Here is a 17,091-nt window from a genome sequence, read left to right as displayed (position 1 = left end):
ATATATATATATATATATATAGGCAGTGCGGTATCCTGCCACAGTGAAAATCAAGGTTATAACCCAGGATTCTCAACTATACAGATTGAGGGGCTCCAGGCAGTTCTCTTAATGCAGAGGAAATTGGTTTGTCAGTTTCCTCGTTGGTTCGTAAAGCCCGTTTTGGGACCTGGAGATTTCAAAGTGATTTGGGTAGGATGAAATCTCCAATCCTGGGTCAGTGTTTTCAGAACCCCCAGCACACTAATTGCACAGGTGTGTGCAGGCCTTTTTGTAGAGGCCAAACCATGGTTCTGGGCTCCACCCCGGCAGACAGGAGGTCATTACCCAGGAGTCAGGAGGGCTCCACCTAGAAGAGGTGGGAGCCAGAGCAGCCATGGGCTGTATACCTGAGAGAGTCGGGAGGCTGAATATTTGTTTTATTTGGATTGATGATGGATACCACTGCATGGGAAACGTATTGTGTGGAACTGGAACTTTCCTTTAAATAAAAGTGGGCTAAAACAGCCCTTAAAAAGGACGCGAGAGGCTGTGTGTTTTAAAAGACTCTACCCTTGATGCTAGTTGTCACTATATATAATATATATATATATATATACTGTACACACACAGAAGACTCACTCCGTGAGTAGGCCACAGTCATGAGAATCAAGTGATGATCTGAGATCTAAACTTAAATAACATTTTTTGCTGGAGAAAGGTAAAGCTGCTGTTGGAAGCAGTCACCTAAAAAGTACAATTGTCTATTGAATTTGAATATATGTACACCTTTTTTATATATATATTATTTTTTTCAGGGCAAATTGAAATATAATGAACATATCACCAATGGGTTTGAGAATATGCCGGCAGGATTCATTGGAATGCTCAATGGAGAAAACACTGGAAAAGCAATTATCAAAGCATGACATTTGAATAAATACATTTGTATATGCTGGTGCTCTTTAATGTTTGGGGGCAAATCTGTTTTAAAATCCAGATCTTCTACTTGGATGTGAAATAATAACTTGTGCCATAAGAATATACAAATAAATGTTATATATTTCTAATTGACTGGTATCCTGGTAGTGACCCGATAGTGATGTTACCAGATTCAGCTTCTACCCTATTTACAGCCACGGGTCTGCACACTGTAGAAAGCCCTATTGCAAATGTGTGAACAAGAAATACTTAGGGTGGATTCACATTGAACTGTGTACACACAGCACGCATAATAATCCACATATGTAGGAGTTAATGGGCCTATAAAGTTTTTTCCTTTGTTTTTCACATTAAACTGTAGGGCATATACGTATGTCAACCAACCATATAGAAAAGAATGGTATTTCTACATATTATGCATTTTCACTTGAATTTTTTTTCTAAAAGATTTAGGCAATTTCCAGACATAAAAAAGAGGCGTACATAGTGAAATACACAAATATTTCCATATAGAAAACAAAAATAAGTAAAGCTAAGAAGTACACAAATTTCTACATTTTTGTGGTATGTATGAAGGCCAGTGGGAAAAATCCAACCGTATTATATCAAGGGTGGGTAGAGGGGGATCAGGAGAAGGTGGGAGGTAAGGGGAGGGCAGCTTTAATGTACTTCAGAGATCTGGGAGTTGCATGGGCAATATGTTATCAATGCTGAAGACTTAAGTACAGAGTACTTTTATGGGGTTTCATGCTATTTAAAGAATTTGTGTGTAACACAAAAGAGGGAAGTAGAGGTGTGGGAGAGAGGGTTCATAAGAGAGAGGGTTGCAGAGCACTTTGGTCAGCTGGGGTGTCTGTAAACGGAGTCAATCTAAAAGCCGGAATACCAGTTGACCCTGGATGGTGTTGGTGACATTGTCCAATATATGTCTGCCGGGCACATGCTGAGGATCCACCGATTGGAGGAGAAGCCAGGGATGGGTCCAGAGAGTACTCAGAGCCTGATCAGGGCAGATCTGGAACAGCTCTACCCCTGCCCCACTGGCCCCTCCCTCCCTTATGTCCTGTCTGGGGCCTGGACATGCGGCCCCGGCCCACTGGGGAGATGTCTGGTGTGCCCTATGGCCAGTCCAGGCCTGGAACCAGGATTCCTCCTGCTGACTGCTACATCATTTCAGGGGAAAGCTAGAACACATCAGTTAAATTCTAGTAAATGTTTTGAACCAATGCATAGTTGCCAGCTATCCTGATTTTGTCAGGATAATCACGGATTTTCACCATTGTCCTGACAGTCTTGTCCCTGGCCTCTGTTTAAAGGAGTGCTCTACCACACTGTACTGTGAAGCAGGAAAGGGTATGTGTATTGTGGTCATCTTTCTCCTCCATGGTGGAGACAAGTGTGGAGATGGAGGCAAAAGGGAAGAAGCGCTTAGAATTAAAATTTTCTGCTGAATGGCAATGGTGCCTCTGTGAAGTGTTAGGGGGACTATTAGCATGAGTAAGCAAAGTTCAGCTTGATGAGAATCTGCACGTTGCTACAGTAAGTGTTGGACTGATCTTCTGTACTCCCTGAGAAGCTAGCAAAGCAGCCAATACCTGTGGAAATGTAGATATTAAGAATAGTTCTGATTGGAAACAAGTGGTGGCTTAGTAGAGGAGGGTTCTCTTGTTTTGTAGGTGGGTAAGATTCTCCTGGGTGTACACACACAGCAACTTGGGCCCCCATGTTTTATGAGCCACAGGTGTTCCATGGAATCTCCTGTAGACTACGTTTGAAACCACTGGATACCATGAGGTATTGTGAGTATGTTAACAAATGCTTCATGACATGAGCTGAGGGTCTAAGTGCGCGAGGAACCTGAAAAGTAGTGAGCTGGAAGGATAGTTATTAGTCTCAAACCCGCCATCACTGAAAATGTAACTGTAGGCTCTGTCACTCGAACTAGCTAGACACCCCACCACAAAGTAACCCACCTGTGGATAGAAGTTGCCAGCGAGCTGTGAATTCACTTAATAAATCATCCTAGCTACTCAGTTGCTCACCAGTATTTTTCCAGCATCAGCTGATCTTTGTAGGAGTATAAAATCCTAGGGCTTTGGTGCAAATTCTGAACCCTCACATTCATTTTAACCACCGCAGCCAAATTATTTTTACTTTATACTATTACTTAATTGTTAGCGCTTTCTTTTAATTAAAAATTGTAAATGGATTTTACAGCCTCAGGAATAAGATACACAAAACACATCAAGATTTATGTAAAAGTACACGTGACTCAGAGATGCTCACAGGTCCCAATTATTTGTCAATGACACCCACACGCATCTGTTTTAGTGTCCACTAAGACCGTATGGTACTTGCCATGCGTTGTGGTGTGATCTGAAAAAGTAATGCTTGCACTACTTTTTCAGTGTTTCATTACACTTGGCAGTTCATTGAAATAAATGGGCTGTCAAAACCATAATGCATGTATTCCAATGCGAACCGGCCCTTAATAAATACATACACTTAATAAATATCATCTCTAATCAGCATAGCTGATGGCTTTCTGGAACTGACCTTACGGTTGCTGTGTCATTAATGGAATATCTCCAGCATTTCTCTTCCAGAGATGTTAACAAACCTCAATGTGCTCCGTTTTAGTGTGTGGGCAGATGTCAGTTTTGGGGTGGCGGTAGGGATGCAAGTTTTAGCGCACCACAGTTACCTTTTATCAACATTATTTGAAGTGCACCAAGTGACAGCAGCATGATACATTGCATTGACAGGCTGCTAGGAGAGGGGGAAGGAGGAAGATGAGCAAGAGTTATGCCTACTAGGAGAGGAGCTGTGCCTACTAGGTGAGGAGGAGCTGTGCCTACTAGGTGAGGAGGAGCTGTGCCTACTAGGAAAGACACAGCTGTGCCTACTAGGAAAGACACAGCTGTGCCTACTAGGAGAGTGGGAGCTAAAGAGGAGCTGTATTTGCTTGGAGAGGAGGAGTAGCTGTGCCTGTTAGGAGAGGTGGTGGGAGGGAGATAAAGAGGAGCTGTGCCTCCTTGGAGAGGAAGAGCTGTGCCTGCTATAAGAGGGGGAAGGAGGAAGATAAAGAGGAGCTGTGCCTGCTAGGAGAGAAGGGGGGAGGGAGAGAAGGAGGAGCTGTGCCTGCCAGGATAGAAAGGGGGAGGGAGCGGAGAAAGAGCTGTACCTACTGGGAGAAGAGGGGGAGCTCTATCGATCAGGAGAGGAGGGGGAGGTTGGGGAGGAAGAGCAGCTAAACAAAGTGGGGGTGAGCTGCACCCATTGGTTGTCACTGGCTGGAGTGGGAACATGGGAAAATAAAGATGCCACCATAGATGTTACATACATCTGACTCCGGTACAAACCTCATGTCTAACCCCACACACTCTGTTCATAATACACTTGACCCCTTCAATGTGTACGTTACATACTTCTTACTCCTGTACATAGGCTCAAGTTGTGAGCCTATCCCACTGTTAGCACAATTTTTCACGCCAACCATTCATTGTGACATGCCCCACTATTGACCTCACTCACCACTCTGCCGCTATTCTCAAGAATTCTGATTTTCAAACGTTCCCAAGCATGGTAATCGGCAAAACTCATTGTCATCTCAATATTCCAAGTTGAGGCTGCAATGAAGGTTGTAAACAAGGCATTTAGCGACTTTGCTGCCACAAGTCTTTTTGTGTTTTCTTGTGAAATGATTGAAAATAGGGAGACACAACCTCAGCTCTTTTGGGAGGGACAGAACCCTCTTATCATATTGTTGTGGGCAATCTCCTTTCATTGCTCAATGCTTCAAGGTGATGTCATGTTTCACATGACTGTCATATTGACTGTTGTATGCCTTTTAAGTGTTTTCCATATCTTGTCTCTGCTCCTCCCTTTCATTTGGTTTAGTTAATGTTGTATAGATAGCCCTCCCCCTTTCCCAGAAATGCATTGCAGCAAGCCTCATGGCATGGAGCAGAAACATTATGATCTTTTGACCTATGGAATTTCATTGTTCTAAGATTGTCTCAGTTTATGGAATAAACTTCACAAGATCTCCCTCTATTCCCGCTGGTGTCGGTACCTTCATTGCTCTCTCCACACTGGAGCTGTGTTGAGTCGGATTCCCTGGACTGCTTGTTCTCACTTTGAAAGAATAATTATATTCAGTATTCTTCTTTTAGCCTGAGCCTTCTCATGTCCAGGCTTTTACTATTGGTGTACCTGCCCTCCCTCCAAACATTTCTCTCCCTCAGCATCCATGCGCCTGGCTCAGCTTGGAGGGGATATAGTATGAGAGATCTGCAAATGGCATTAATTAAGTGATCAAAGGTGTGTAGGTGCAGGAATGGAGGTGATCTGAGCTGTGAAACCGCTGGATTTGGGGTGAGTTGGAGTGTGAAGGTGCAGTAATTGGGATATGAGCTATCAGGGTGCAGGAATTGGAGATGATCAGAGGTGTAAAGGTGCAGGTATTTGGGTGATCTGAGGTGGGAAAATGCAGGAATCTGAGGCCTGAAGGAACAGGAATTGGGGCTGATCTATGTTGTAAAAATGCAGGAATTGGGGTGATATGAGCTGTAAGGGTGCAGGAGTTGGAGATTATCAGAAGTGTAAAAATGCAGGTATTTGTGTGATCTGAGGTGTGAAAATGCTGGAAATAGGATCTGAAGGAACAGGAATCAGGGCTGATCTGGGTTGTAAAAATGCAGGAATTGGGGAAACTGAAGTCCAGAGGTGCACAAATTACAGTAACCTGAGGTGTGAAGGTGCAGATATTGAGACTGGCCTGAGGTGTGAAGGTGCAGATATTGGGACTGACCTGAGGTGTGAAGGCGCAGATATTGGGACTGACCTGAGGTTTGAAGGTGCAGATACTGGGACTGACCTGAGGTGTGAAGGTGTAGATATTGGGACTGACCTGACTTGTGAAGGTGAAAATGTTGGGACTGACCTGAGGTGTGAAGGTGCAGAAATTGTGATCAGAGTTCTGGGGGTTCAGGAATTGGGGCTGATCTGAGGCCTGAAGGCACAAGAATTGTCGCTGTGGTCTGGGTTGTGAAGTTGTAGTAACTGGGGTGAGCTGAGGTCTTGAAATGCAGGAATTGGGACTGATCTGAGGTGTAAAGGTGCAGGAATTGAGCTGATCTGGTTTTTGAAAGTACAGGATTTGGGGTGATCTGGATTTTGAAAGTACAGGATTTGGGGTGATCTGATTGGTGAAGGTGCAGGCAGTGGTGTGAGCTGAGAAGGAATTGGGGTTGATCTGAGGCCTGAAGGAATTGGGGCTGATCTGAGGAAATAGGAATTGGCACTGTATGGGGTGTGAAAGTGCAGAAACTGGAGCTGATCTGAGGCCTGAAGAAACATGAATTGGGCTTTATCTGGGGTGCAAACGTGTAGGATTTGGGGTGAACGGAGGTGTGAAGGTGCAGGAATTGGGCTAATCTGAGGTGTGAAGGTGCAGGAATTGGGGTGATCTGAGGTGTGAAGATGCAAGAATGAGGGCTGATTTAGGGTCTGAAGGTGCAGAGAGTGGGTTTGATCTGAGAGAACTTTATTAGGGTGACCACTATCACCTCACACTTAATTTCCAACTGTATATTTCGCAGAAGTCCTCGGTTGACATATTTCAACCTTACCATACTTACCCCTTTTCCAGAACACGTGTTGTGCGGTAAGCTTCCATTTACCATCCTGCAAAGCTCAATGTTTTCTTACTATTATTCAAATAGTTTACAGCATTTACTGTATAAAAATTTCTTTTTTATGATTGAGTGTGTAAAGACATTTTTTTATATAACTGGCACTCGCAATGTCTTCTAAAACATTTTTTGGCACACCATGCTCAAAAGATTGCATACCCCTGTTCTAGTAATATATGTGTGTATTTACTATATTATTCGCTCTATAAGATGCACTTTTTTCCCCAAAAAATGAGGGGAAATGTCTGTGCGTCTTATGGTTATGCAGTCTCTGGTCATCTCCTGTAGCGTGTCCGCAGTCTCTGGTCATCTCCTGTAGCACGTCCGCAGGCTCTGGTCATCTCCTGTACTATGTCTGCAGTCTCTGGTCATCTCCTGTACTATGTCCGCAGTCTCTGGTCATCTAATGTACTATGTCCGCAGTCTCTGGTTATCTCCTGTAGTACAACCACAGTCTCTGGTCATCTCCTATTGATTCCAATGTTAGGGTACTATTTCCCCCCCACTGATACCGATGGGGCACTATTTCTTCCACTAATACCAACAATGGGGCATTATTCTTCCCCCTCACATCAATGATGGGTCATCTCCTGTAGTACGTCTGCAGTCTCTGGTCATCTCCTGTAGTATGTCCTCCTCCTATTCCTATATATTCCTCCTACTGACACCAATGATGGGGCACTATTCCTCCCACTTACACCAATGATAGGAGACTGTTGCTTCCACTGATACCAAGGATGGGGCACTATTTCTTCCACTGACACCAATGATGGGGACACTGTTCCTCCCATTGATACCAATGATGGGGCACTATTTTTTCCACTGACTCCAATGATGGGATACTATTCCTCCCCCTAATAAATATAGGGCATTGTTAACACCCACTGGGCACAGTCCAGCCCTTCTACAGTTTGAAGGACAAACTGGCCCTTTCCTTAGAACGTTTGGTGACCCCCTGACTGAGGAATACTGTGTACCTGGATGAAAATACAGTGTGACTGGCTGCTTGCACAACTTAAAGCTGGCTTAGTCAACAGGACCAGCTTAAAGTCGGTGCTACATATTTATAATACACAGTGCTTTGGCAAACTAAATACCAGTTAGAGTTTATATCTACAACTGGATTAATAAGTAAACGAAGTGTCATTCTAGTAAAAGGTAGAAGGCCTCCATCCTCTGTGTGTCAGAGGAGGAGACAGAGAAGGGGAGTGAATACTGGTGATCATGAGCAAGAGGGGGTGGGGAGGACATTCTCAGGCTTGTATAATAGTGAGCTAACGCTCACTTCTGCATTCTGACTTGCTCAGTGATCAACAAGGAAACCTATTCTCCATACAGAAGCTTCCAGCAAGTAAGTGTCATGATCTCCTTCCTGGAAATCTGCGTCTGCGGGGAAGATGGTGTGCAGTGTGCTTGTTCCCTCTGCCAGCTCAGTCCTATTTGCTGTGCAATCATGAGATCTTAATCCTGTGTAGCTGCTAAATGTCTCTCATTTCTAGGGACACTCCCAGCTAACCAGAAATCTTTCCCTGAAAATGATTTGTTTCTAACAATAGATAATAATAGCATTAAAAAAATGTATGCAGAATGTGAGTGCTATCTAATCTAGGTTCGCTTTATGCCAGGAGATAATTCCAATCTGAGATCTGATCATGACAAGCTTAATTATACTGTTTCACAAAAAAACATTGTGGAAACTGTTTTCAACTGTTGGAAGCACTCGGGTCTCATTTACACTGGAGTGTAAAAAAAATAGGCAGTTGAGCTGCAGTTTTACCACCCCTAACCTTACATGCAGGCCCTATGGGTTGGTGCAAATGCCACAGCTGTGATGCTCTGCTTTACGGCTGTGATAAAATTTTATATCCTGTGTCATATTCTTAGAGCAGTATGAGTCAATGGGGCTGTGTCACAGTGCAATTGCATGTACCGATTGTCGTTGCAGTGCGGTGCTAAGCGCAGGGGCGGACTGACCATTTGGAAACTCGGGTACTGCCCGGGGTCAGTAGGGGGCCCCATGAGATGCCCCTGGTACCTTTTTCATAGGCTTTTTTGAGTTTGGGCAAGCACACAGAGGCCCCATGATCCCCTATTGCACGGGGGCCCCATGAGTTGTCAGTCCGCCCCTGGCTGAGGGCTTTCTCAGGGTTAACTGCCCCCTGAAAAGATATCCACTGTGGACTGCTTTTCAGAGGGGTGTTCTTTGACACAAAGGGGTTTATTTACTAAACCTGGTTGACTCAGAATCTTGGGCACCTGTGCATGGTAGCCAATCAGCTTCTAACCTTAGCATGTTCAGTTAAGCTTCAGCAATAAAACCTGGAAGCTGATTGGTTTTTATGCAGAAGTGGACAAGATTCTGAGTCAACCAGGTTTAGTAAATAAACCCCAAAGAGTTCAGTTAGGTCCAGTTTCTTCCAGTGTGATACAGTCTGCTAAAAAAAAAAAAAGAACAGAAAGGGAGCCATCCCTTTCCATCTATGTAGATCAGAGGGCACTCAGGTGTAAATAGACAGCAGAGTCCATTCACACCCACCTGTCCATAGGCTCTGTCTGTGTCCACTCTGCAGAAACTGAGCAGACCTGGACCTGTCATCCAGCAGATCCCCTGTTGAGCTAAACAGTGTCTGCCTTGTGTGAAAGGGGCCTAAATGAGCAATAACTGCTTGCCGTCCGCTTTATAGCAGAAACACTGCTACATGGTAACACGGCGTGACGATTGCGGCATCAGACCACAGCCCTTCTCAGCAAACTCGTGACCGAAGGACTAGCCAATCTAAAACTGCGATGTCACGTGCGTAACAATGCCATGCCCAGCTGCACCCTGCACAAAGATTTTCCAGCTCACTGGACCACAATCGATGTACCGGCAGCCTGAGAGCGATTGTTACTGGGTCAGGTTAATTACGCAATTAACCCTTCACACTGCCACCACCTCCTTTTTATACAAAGAAAGAGGAAACTTGACAATATCAGCAATAACACTATGATGGTTGAAACAATCTTCTGTATACCACTGTCACCACAGGCAGGTTATACAGAGGGTTAAACACACACAGTAGCTCTCTTCAGCAGTAGGAATTCATAATTTGCATTAAAGAGCTTTAGAAATAGTTCAACACTTTCAGAAAGTAAGATTTATTACTAAAAGGTCAAAAGGGTGCAGTAAAAATATTTACAGAAAAAGATGTAGCCAAAATATACAGTATATATAAATATACAGAGAACAATAGCACAGCAAAGAGATAACAAAGGAATTTAGAGGGTTAAAGTACTTGCCAGTCAGCCTTGGTTTAAGCAGCTTCAAGTTTCATAAGTCAAAAGGATTTATCCCCCACTGTCAGTTTCGATGTTAAAACGGGATTCTTCAACTCACAAACCCCTCAACTCAGCCTCACTTAGCTTTTCTAGCAAATCCACAGGGTGTCTCCCTGGAGCAGTGAAACCAATCATCTCCTTTGGGGAGGGAGGTGTAGGTGGAGCCCTAAGTTATGACCAAAAACTCTCATAGCTTATATTATGCCCATAATTTTTCCTAGGTACATGTAACATTCCACCCACGGGTAGATTAATACGCAGAATCGTCTGCTGAATGTCTACATATGAATAATGATATACTTGCTGGGATGGTTAAGGAGATTTTATTGCTGCTCTCCTGTTGATCTCAGGTAGGGGATGTAATATACCAAACGATTTGTATTGAAGTGACCAATCTGAATATATACCTGGTTTTTATGTAAGTCTCTCATATTCCAAGATATGAAATCATAGGGGAAAATGGATGTTGAATGTGGTGTCTTGTTTTATGACTTCTCTGGAATGTCTTTGAACTCAGTGACGGACTTGTTTTACGCATTTACGATATCCCAGATTGCACAGCTAACAGACAGCTAGGCCCCAGCTCTGTTGGGGGTTTTATAGCTCGGAGTTCTCCTGCCATGCCTTGAGCGCCTGTGACCTCTGTCATCACCCAGACCACATGTCACTCAATAGAGAGGGAGGGGGGGATTATTGGAGGAGAAAGCGAGATAGAGAGATACAACATGGAGGGGTTTGAGCAAAATGGATGACTGCATCCATCTCTGTATGCCCAATTGTTACACACGGGTGCGCAAAATCATGTATGTATACGTGATTTTGCAGTCATGGGGAGTGGGCACACGCAAGACGTGCGCCCTACCCACACCGCCCTTCGCAGTCTTGGCTGTCAATCACCGGCACCCGGTGCTCACCGAGTATTACCGGCGGGGTGAAAGAACTGTATGAAAACAATACAGATCTCTCCCCTGTCAGCTCCTGTACACTGTTTTGGATGGCTGTGCATAACAGAGCCATACAAAGCAGTGTGCTTACAGTGAAGCACACACACAGCCCACAATGTGAAACAGCACACAGTTAACCCTTTGATCACCCCAGATGTGAACCCCTTCCTGCCCAGTGTCATTAGTACAATGTCAGTGCTTTTTATTAGTACTGATCACTGTATTGGTATCACTGGGGATGTCAGTGACACCACGTCAGTTCCCCCCAGTGTCAGAATGTCTGCTGCAGTCCCACTATAAGTCACTGATCGCCGCCATTACTAGGAAAAAAAATGTGAAAAAATATTCCGCCGTATACTGCCATTTGTAAACGCTATAACTTTCAAGTAACCCAATTAATTTACACGTATTGGGATTTTTTTTAGCAAAGACGTAGCAGAATATATTTTGGTGTAAATTTATGATGTAATTTGATTTTTAAAAATTTTTTACTGGACATGTTTAATAGCAAAAAGCCAAAAATATTGTTTTTTCTCAAAATTGTTAGGTGTTTTTTGTTTATTGCGCAAAAAATAAAAAATGCACAGGTGTTCACATTCCACTGAAAGAAAGCTCTATTTGTGGGAAATAAAAGGATTCAAATTTTATTTGGGTGCAGTGTTGCATGACCACGCAATTGTCTGTTAAAGTAACGCAGCACCGTATTACAAAAAATGGTCTGGTCAGGAAGGGGGGGTAAATCCTCAGGATGGTAAGTAGTTAAAGTGATTTGCTGCAATAAATGAAGATATATTTACTTACTGGTGATTGGCAATGGATCATAGGAAGTACACAGTTTAAGTATAAGGAACAGAGGTACTTTCTGAATACAAATGCAAGATAATGTGCTATAATTCTGCTGATGGTTTCTGCATGGTTGTGATATGGAACTTTTCATCTGTGCTGCAGCATTGTATAAAATACAGTACATCAAAAACATCAATAGGTGGATTGCATTTGCTGTTAGTATCCTGCTGGGACATGTGAGTGTGCACCTGCTGTTGTGGATTGGAATGACATCTGCAGTGAACAGGTCATGCAACTGATGTTGCTGTATACAGCCTTCTGGGAGTACTGGTATGGTCACAAGGGTCTTCATTATGTAGTATTTCCTGTTACTTCCATATAGTTCATACTTTGTCTGCCCTCTAACCACAGTATGTCTTGCAAGATATACTGATAATTAAGGAGTAAATGTGTAAACCAAAAAATCCACCTGGTACATTGTGTCAGAAGACTTTGTTAAAGCAGACCTTTCATCCCTTTTACTAAAATTCACATCAGCATGCAGATGTGAAATCATCTAACACTTTTTTTTTACTTACCTTGACTAGGGTATAAAATATGGCTTGTCTCTATGCTGCTCTGACCATAGCTCCACCCATCTTCTGTAGAATAACCACACCACAACACAATGGAGTTAAATGACCATAGCAGCCTTTCATTAACCAAATATTAATAACAGATGAACACAGATAATTACAGTAACTTAATACCACAGCATATAAAAATGGAGCCCCAAGGTATTATTAGGCATCAAAAGAAGGAAAGTACCTGTGCATCACTTAATCAGGCCTCCAGCCGCAAAACCACTGACTCGGAGACAACTTGCAGATAACCATCCCAACAACTGGGACCTGTACCTCAGATGGGTCCCTACATCGTACCTTTGTGCCCATACTAACCTAAAAGGACCTTGCACCCTGCAATCGCTGCGCAAACATGACACTTTATGTTTGTGCAGTCCTCCATACCCCCAGGGCCCTCTGAATATCATCCTGCAGACTTATGCAGGCCATAGATGGGTCGAAAATCGGCCGATTTTTCGGCCGAAAATAAAATCGGCCGATTTTCGGATCGTTGGTGGGCTATTTGTTCGGCCGTTTTTCGGTATTTTGGCCGGTTTTTTTTATCGGTAAAGTTGGAAAAAAATCGGCCGATTTTGCCGATCGGCCGATTTTCGCGGCAATGATGGGCAAATCGGCCGATTTTCTACCGATAAAAAATCTGCGCATGAGCAGTGACCTGCAAGAGGAAGACAAAAAGAAGAAAAAGAAGAAGAGGATGAAGATGATGAAGAGGATGATGATGATGAAGAAGAAGAAGAGGGTGATGATGATGAAGAAGAAGAAGAGGGTGATGAAGAAGAAGAGGGTGATGATGAAGAAGAAGAAGAGGATGATGATGAAGAAGAAGAAGAGGATGATGATGATGTAGAAGAAGAAGAGGATGATTATGAAGAAGAGGAAGAAGTAGAAGAAGAAGAAGAGGATGATGATGACGACGAAGAAGAAGAGGATGATGATGATGAAGAAGAGGATGATGATTAAGAAGAAAAAGAGGATGATGATGATGAAGAAGAGGATGATGATGAAGAACAAGAAGAAGAGGATGATGATGATGAAGAAAAAGAAGAAGAAGAGGATGATGATGAAGAAGAGGATGATGATGAAGAAGAGGATGATGATGAAGAAGAAGAGGAAGAAGTAGAAGAAGAGGATGATGATGACGAAGAAGATGAGGATGAGGATGATGAAGAAGAAGAGGATGATGATGATGATTATAAAGAAAAAGAAGAAGAGGATGAAGACGAAGAAGAAGAGGATGATTATGAAGAAGACGAAGAAGAGGATGATGATGAAGAACAAGAAGAAGAGGATGATGATGATGAAGAAGAAGAAGAGGATGATGATGAAGAACAAGAAGAAGAGGATGATGATGATGAAGAAAAAGAAGAGGATGATGATGAAGAAGAGGATGATGATGAAGAAAAAGAAGAAGAGGATGATGATGAAGAAGAGGAAGAAGTAGAAGAAGAAGAAGAAGAGGATGATGATGAAGAAGAGGAAGAAGAAGTAGAAGAAGAAAAAGAAGAGGACGATGATGACGAAGAAGAGTATGATGATGAAGAAGAAGAGGATGATGATGATGATGATGATGATGAAGAAAAAGAAAAAGAAGAAGAGGAGGATGATGATGATGAAGAAGAAGAAGAGGATGATGATGATGAAGAGGATGATGATGAAGAACAAGAAGAGGAGGATGATGAAGAAGAAGAAGAAGAAGAGGAGGATGATGATGAGGATGATGATGAAGAAGAGGATGATGATGATGAAGAAGAAGAGGATGATGATGATGAAGTAGAAGATGAAGAAGAGGATGATGACGAAGTAGTAGTAGTAGAAGAAGAGGATGATGATGACGAAGAAGAGGATGATGATGATGAAGAAGATGATGATGAAGAAGAAGATGAGGATGATGATGAAGAAGAGGATGATGATGATGATGATGAAGAAGAAGAAGAGGATGATGATGATGAAGGAAAAGAAGAAGAAGGATGAAAAATAAGAGGAATTCCAGTCCGGCAAAAAGTGTCCCTGCAGAGAGCTCTGCTATTTCTTTGACAGTTCCTTGACATTTACAGAGGTTGCAACATTGTATCTATTTGTTTCCGAATAAAAACATCTGTATCCTAAATGGATACAAATAGATACATTGTTGCAACCGCTGTAAATATCAAGGAACTGTCAAAGAAATAGCAGAGCTCTCTGCAGGGACACTTTTTGCCTGCTGTAGACGGGATGAAAATCGGCCGATTTTTTTTTTTACCATTGGTGGTAACGTCGGCCGCTTGAACGACCGATTTTTCGTTTTTTAAAAGAAAAATCGTCCGTTTTTCTCCCCGTCTATGGACTGCATAAGACACTACATGTCCACCCCTACCATGTTCAAATGCACACCATCGCCACGCAAGTATCTCCAAGTATCCAACTCACGATGTCTCACCAACAAACCAATGTTCCGCAGCACAAATCTAGTCACCTCCTAATTATGTTTTACCAAAGCCTTGTTTATATTAGCTACTGACCGAGCCAAACACCAATGAGTACAAGCCACCATATCAGACCATATGAATAGTGTTGGGACCCTTACTTTTGAATATATGTATAAATGATATAGGGTCTGGGATTAAAAATCCTATTTCAGTCTTTGCAGATGACACCAAGCTATGCAGTGGAATAACATCCTTACAGGATGTCTGCACCTTACAGGCTGACTTCAATGCACTGTTCAATCGGGCAACTATGTGGCAAATGAGGTTTAACCACTTTACAACCACGCTATAGCCGAATGATGGCTACAGCGTGGTTGTCCAGTTCTGGGAGGGCGTCATATGACGTCCTCCCAGAACACGCACCCGGCGTTGTCAGTGATCGCTGTGTCCTACGGACCCAGCTGATCACATGACTAGGTAAAAGGCCAATCATAGCATCCTTTTACCACGTGATCAGCTGTGTCCAATGATGGTTATCGGCAGCACTCTCCTCATGCTGTCACAACATTTTCTGAACATGGAAATTAATTAGTATCACGACAGCGCCGACCCATCCTCATGCAACAAAAATGGGCCAACTCGCCTTGAGCGCAACTCCATTGAACGGGCAATGGTCTGAACTGGACAAGGCGCAGAACCTGGAACAGGAAACAACTCAACCTGCACACCCCTGCCAACTTGATTATCTTGGACTCCCGAATCCAAAAAACAGAACCAACACCACACCGCACATCCACGAACTGCAGACCATCTGAACCCCATCTAGAAGAACTACACTAGTTATCCAATACGCAACACTCCGAAGAACGCCAACGAAAAGGCCGCCCAAAACAACATACCTCATAAGGTGATGAATAAACACTAGGAAGCATCTGAAATAAGGACTGACCACAGAAATACACACCGTAGCCAGCTGATCCCGCGGCGCCCGTGAAGAGCTCCAGATCAAAACTTGACATGACATTGGACATCCGAGCCGACCTGCCATTATAGAAGTCCAAAAATGTCTCCCAAACCCAAAAGTCTGTTGTATGTTCTTGGGGTAAGTTGAATATGATGGCCTGGTGCCCAAACTCCCGTCGTTGCGGCTGCTAACCAGTGAATGAAAAATTCTACCCCCAGGCATGTCACCTAGCCACCCCTCTGCGCTGAAACCACTACCAACTTCAAATTCCTCAGTTTGTACTCTGGGAGACGACACTCCATTGCTACAGCGTCGATCAAAATGCCCAGAAAACTCAGCACTGTAGTTGGACCTTCTGTTTTATCAGCCGCTAAAGGAATGCCGAAGCGATCTGCCACATGCTGAACAGTAGCTAACAAGATCCTACAGCTGTTAGTGGGACAAATACATCCAGACAATGAATGACAAACTGAATCCTGGACACATCACAGACTACCCATTCAAAAAAGGAACTGAATGTCTCAAACAACGAAATGGAACACCCCATAGGTAAACAACAGTCGACGAAATAGCCATTCCACCACCTGCAACCCAACAAATAGAAACTGTCTGGGTGCACTGCAACAAACCAAAAAGTGGACTCAATGTCCGTTTTTCAGCTAACAGGGCACCCTGACCGTAATACCGAAACCAATGCACCGCCGCATCGAATAAAGTGTACAAAACTGAACACAAGTCCGAATCAATGTGTTCCTTCACCAATCCCCCTCTAGGTTACGTAAATCAACTGGAACTTACTGGGTTCCTTCTTGGGCACTACCCCATTGGAGAAACCACTAAATTGTCCAGCAGCAGAGACCAAAATGAATCAGCCATGCGACCCCCATGAAACTTCTGACACCTTCTCTGAAACCACCTCCGGGTGAGCCAGCGCTGACTTATCCTCAGGACGGTGAGGGGAACGCAAACCACACAGAATCAGGAATACCTCAGAAAACTCCTTATCCAGCAGGTCCATTGCTCTATGGTCAGGATGCCTGAGAAAAGAATGCATTCTTTCTACCCTCTCCGGAGTCCTCCCTTTTCCCCGCAGCATCCACAGATCATCCTTTGCCTTTGGCCAGGCATCTGGCAAAAGAGTAGGAGCTTCCCGCAGCTGGAACACTCATGCTTAAAATGCCATGCCGTTCCGAACTTTCAGGTTCCCTCGTTGAACAGCTAACAATACCCCTTTTTCTTGTTGGCCGACTGTCCCCAACTGAAACAACTGGTTACCAGTCCACGCAGAGGTCATGAGCTTCATCCAAAGACTATTGTTTTTGTGATCCCATCACAAAGATGGCCTCACTGCCTTGCGCTGTCAGAACTTCTCATCATACCGAAGCAAGACTAGTCCCCCGTAGACTTGATGGGCCTCCCCGATAGCGTCCAAGT

At 43.6% G+C, this 17,091-nt stretch overlaps 2 protein-coding genes across 3 annotated transcripts in view; both read left to right on the top strand.

Moving 5' to 3' along the window:
• LOC149473685 (prostaglandin reductase 1-like) overlaps positions 1 to 1,049 on the top strand; it is a 46,397-nt gene extending 45,348 nt beyond the window's left edge. For both annotated transcript variants that reach the window (XM_089674874.1, XM_089674877.1), the window contains exon 10: positions 798 to 1,049. In XM_089674874.1, the coding sequence (XP_089531000.1) occupies positions 798 to 908 (111 nt within the window). In that variant the 3' untranslated portion in view covers positions 909 to 1,049. The remainder of the gene's footprint in view (positions 1 to 797) is intronic.
• Positions 1,050 to 7,826: 6,777 nt separating this feature from the next.
• Positions 7,827 to 17,091, top strand: part of LOC149473684 (prostaglandin reductase 1-like) — a 72,807-nt gene continuing 63,542 nt past the window's right edge. The window contains exon 1 of the mRNA XM_089674750.1: positions 7,827 to 7,968. The gene's annotated coding sequence lies outside the window, so the exon portion shown is untranslated. The remainder of the gene's footprint in view (positions 7,969 to 17,091) is intronic.

This window comes from Staurois parvus, unplaced genomic scaffold, assembly GCF_062004578.1.
Source record: "Staurois parvus isolate SC_StPar_1 unplaced genomic scaffold, SC_StPar_1.0 ptg000012l, whole genome shotgun sequence".
NCBI classification, from domain to species: Eukaryota; Metazoa; Chordata; class Amphibia; order Anura; family Ranidae; genus Staurois; species Staurois parvus.
Note: the sequence above shows the minus strand (reverse complement) of the source record. Positions and strands in the feature narration are given on the sequence as shown.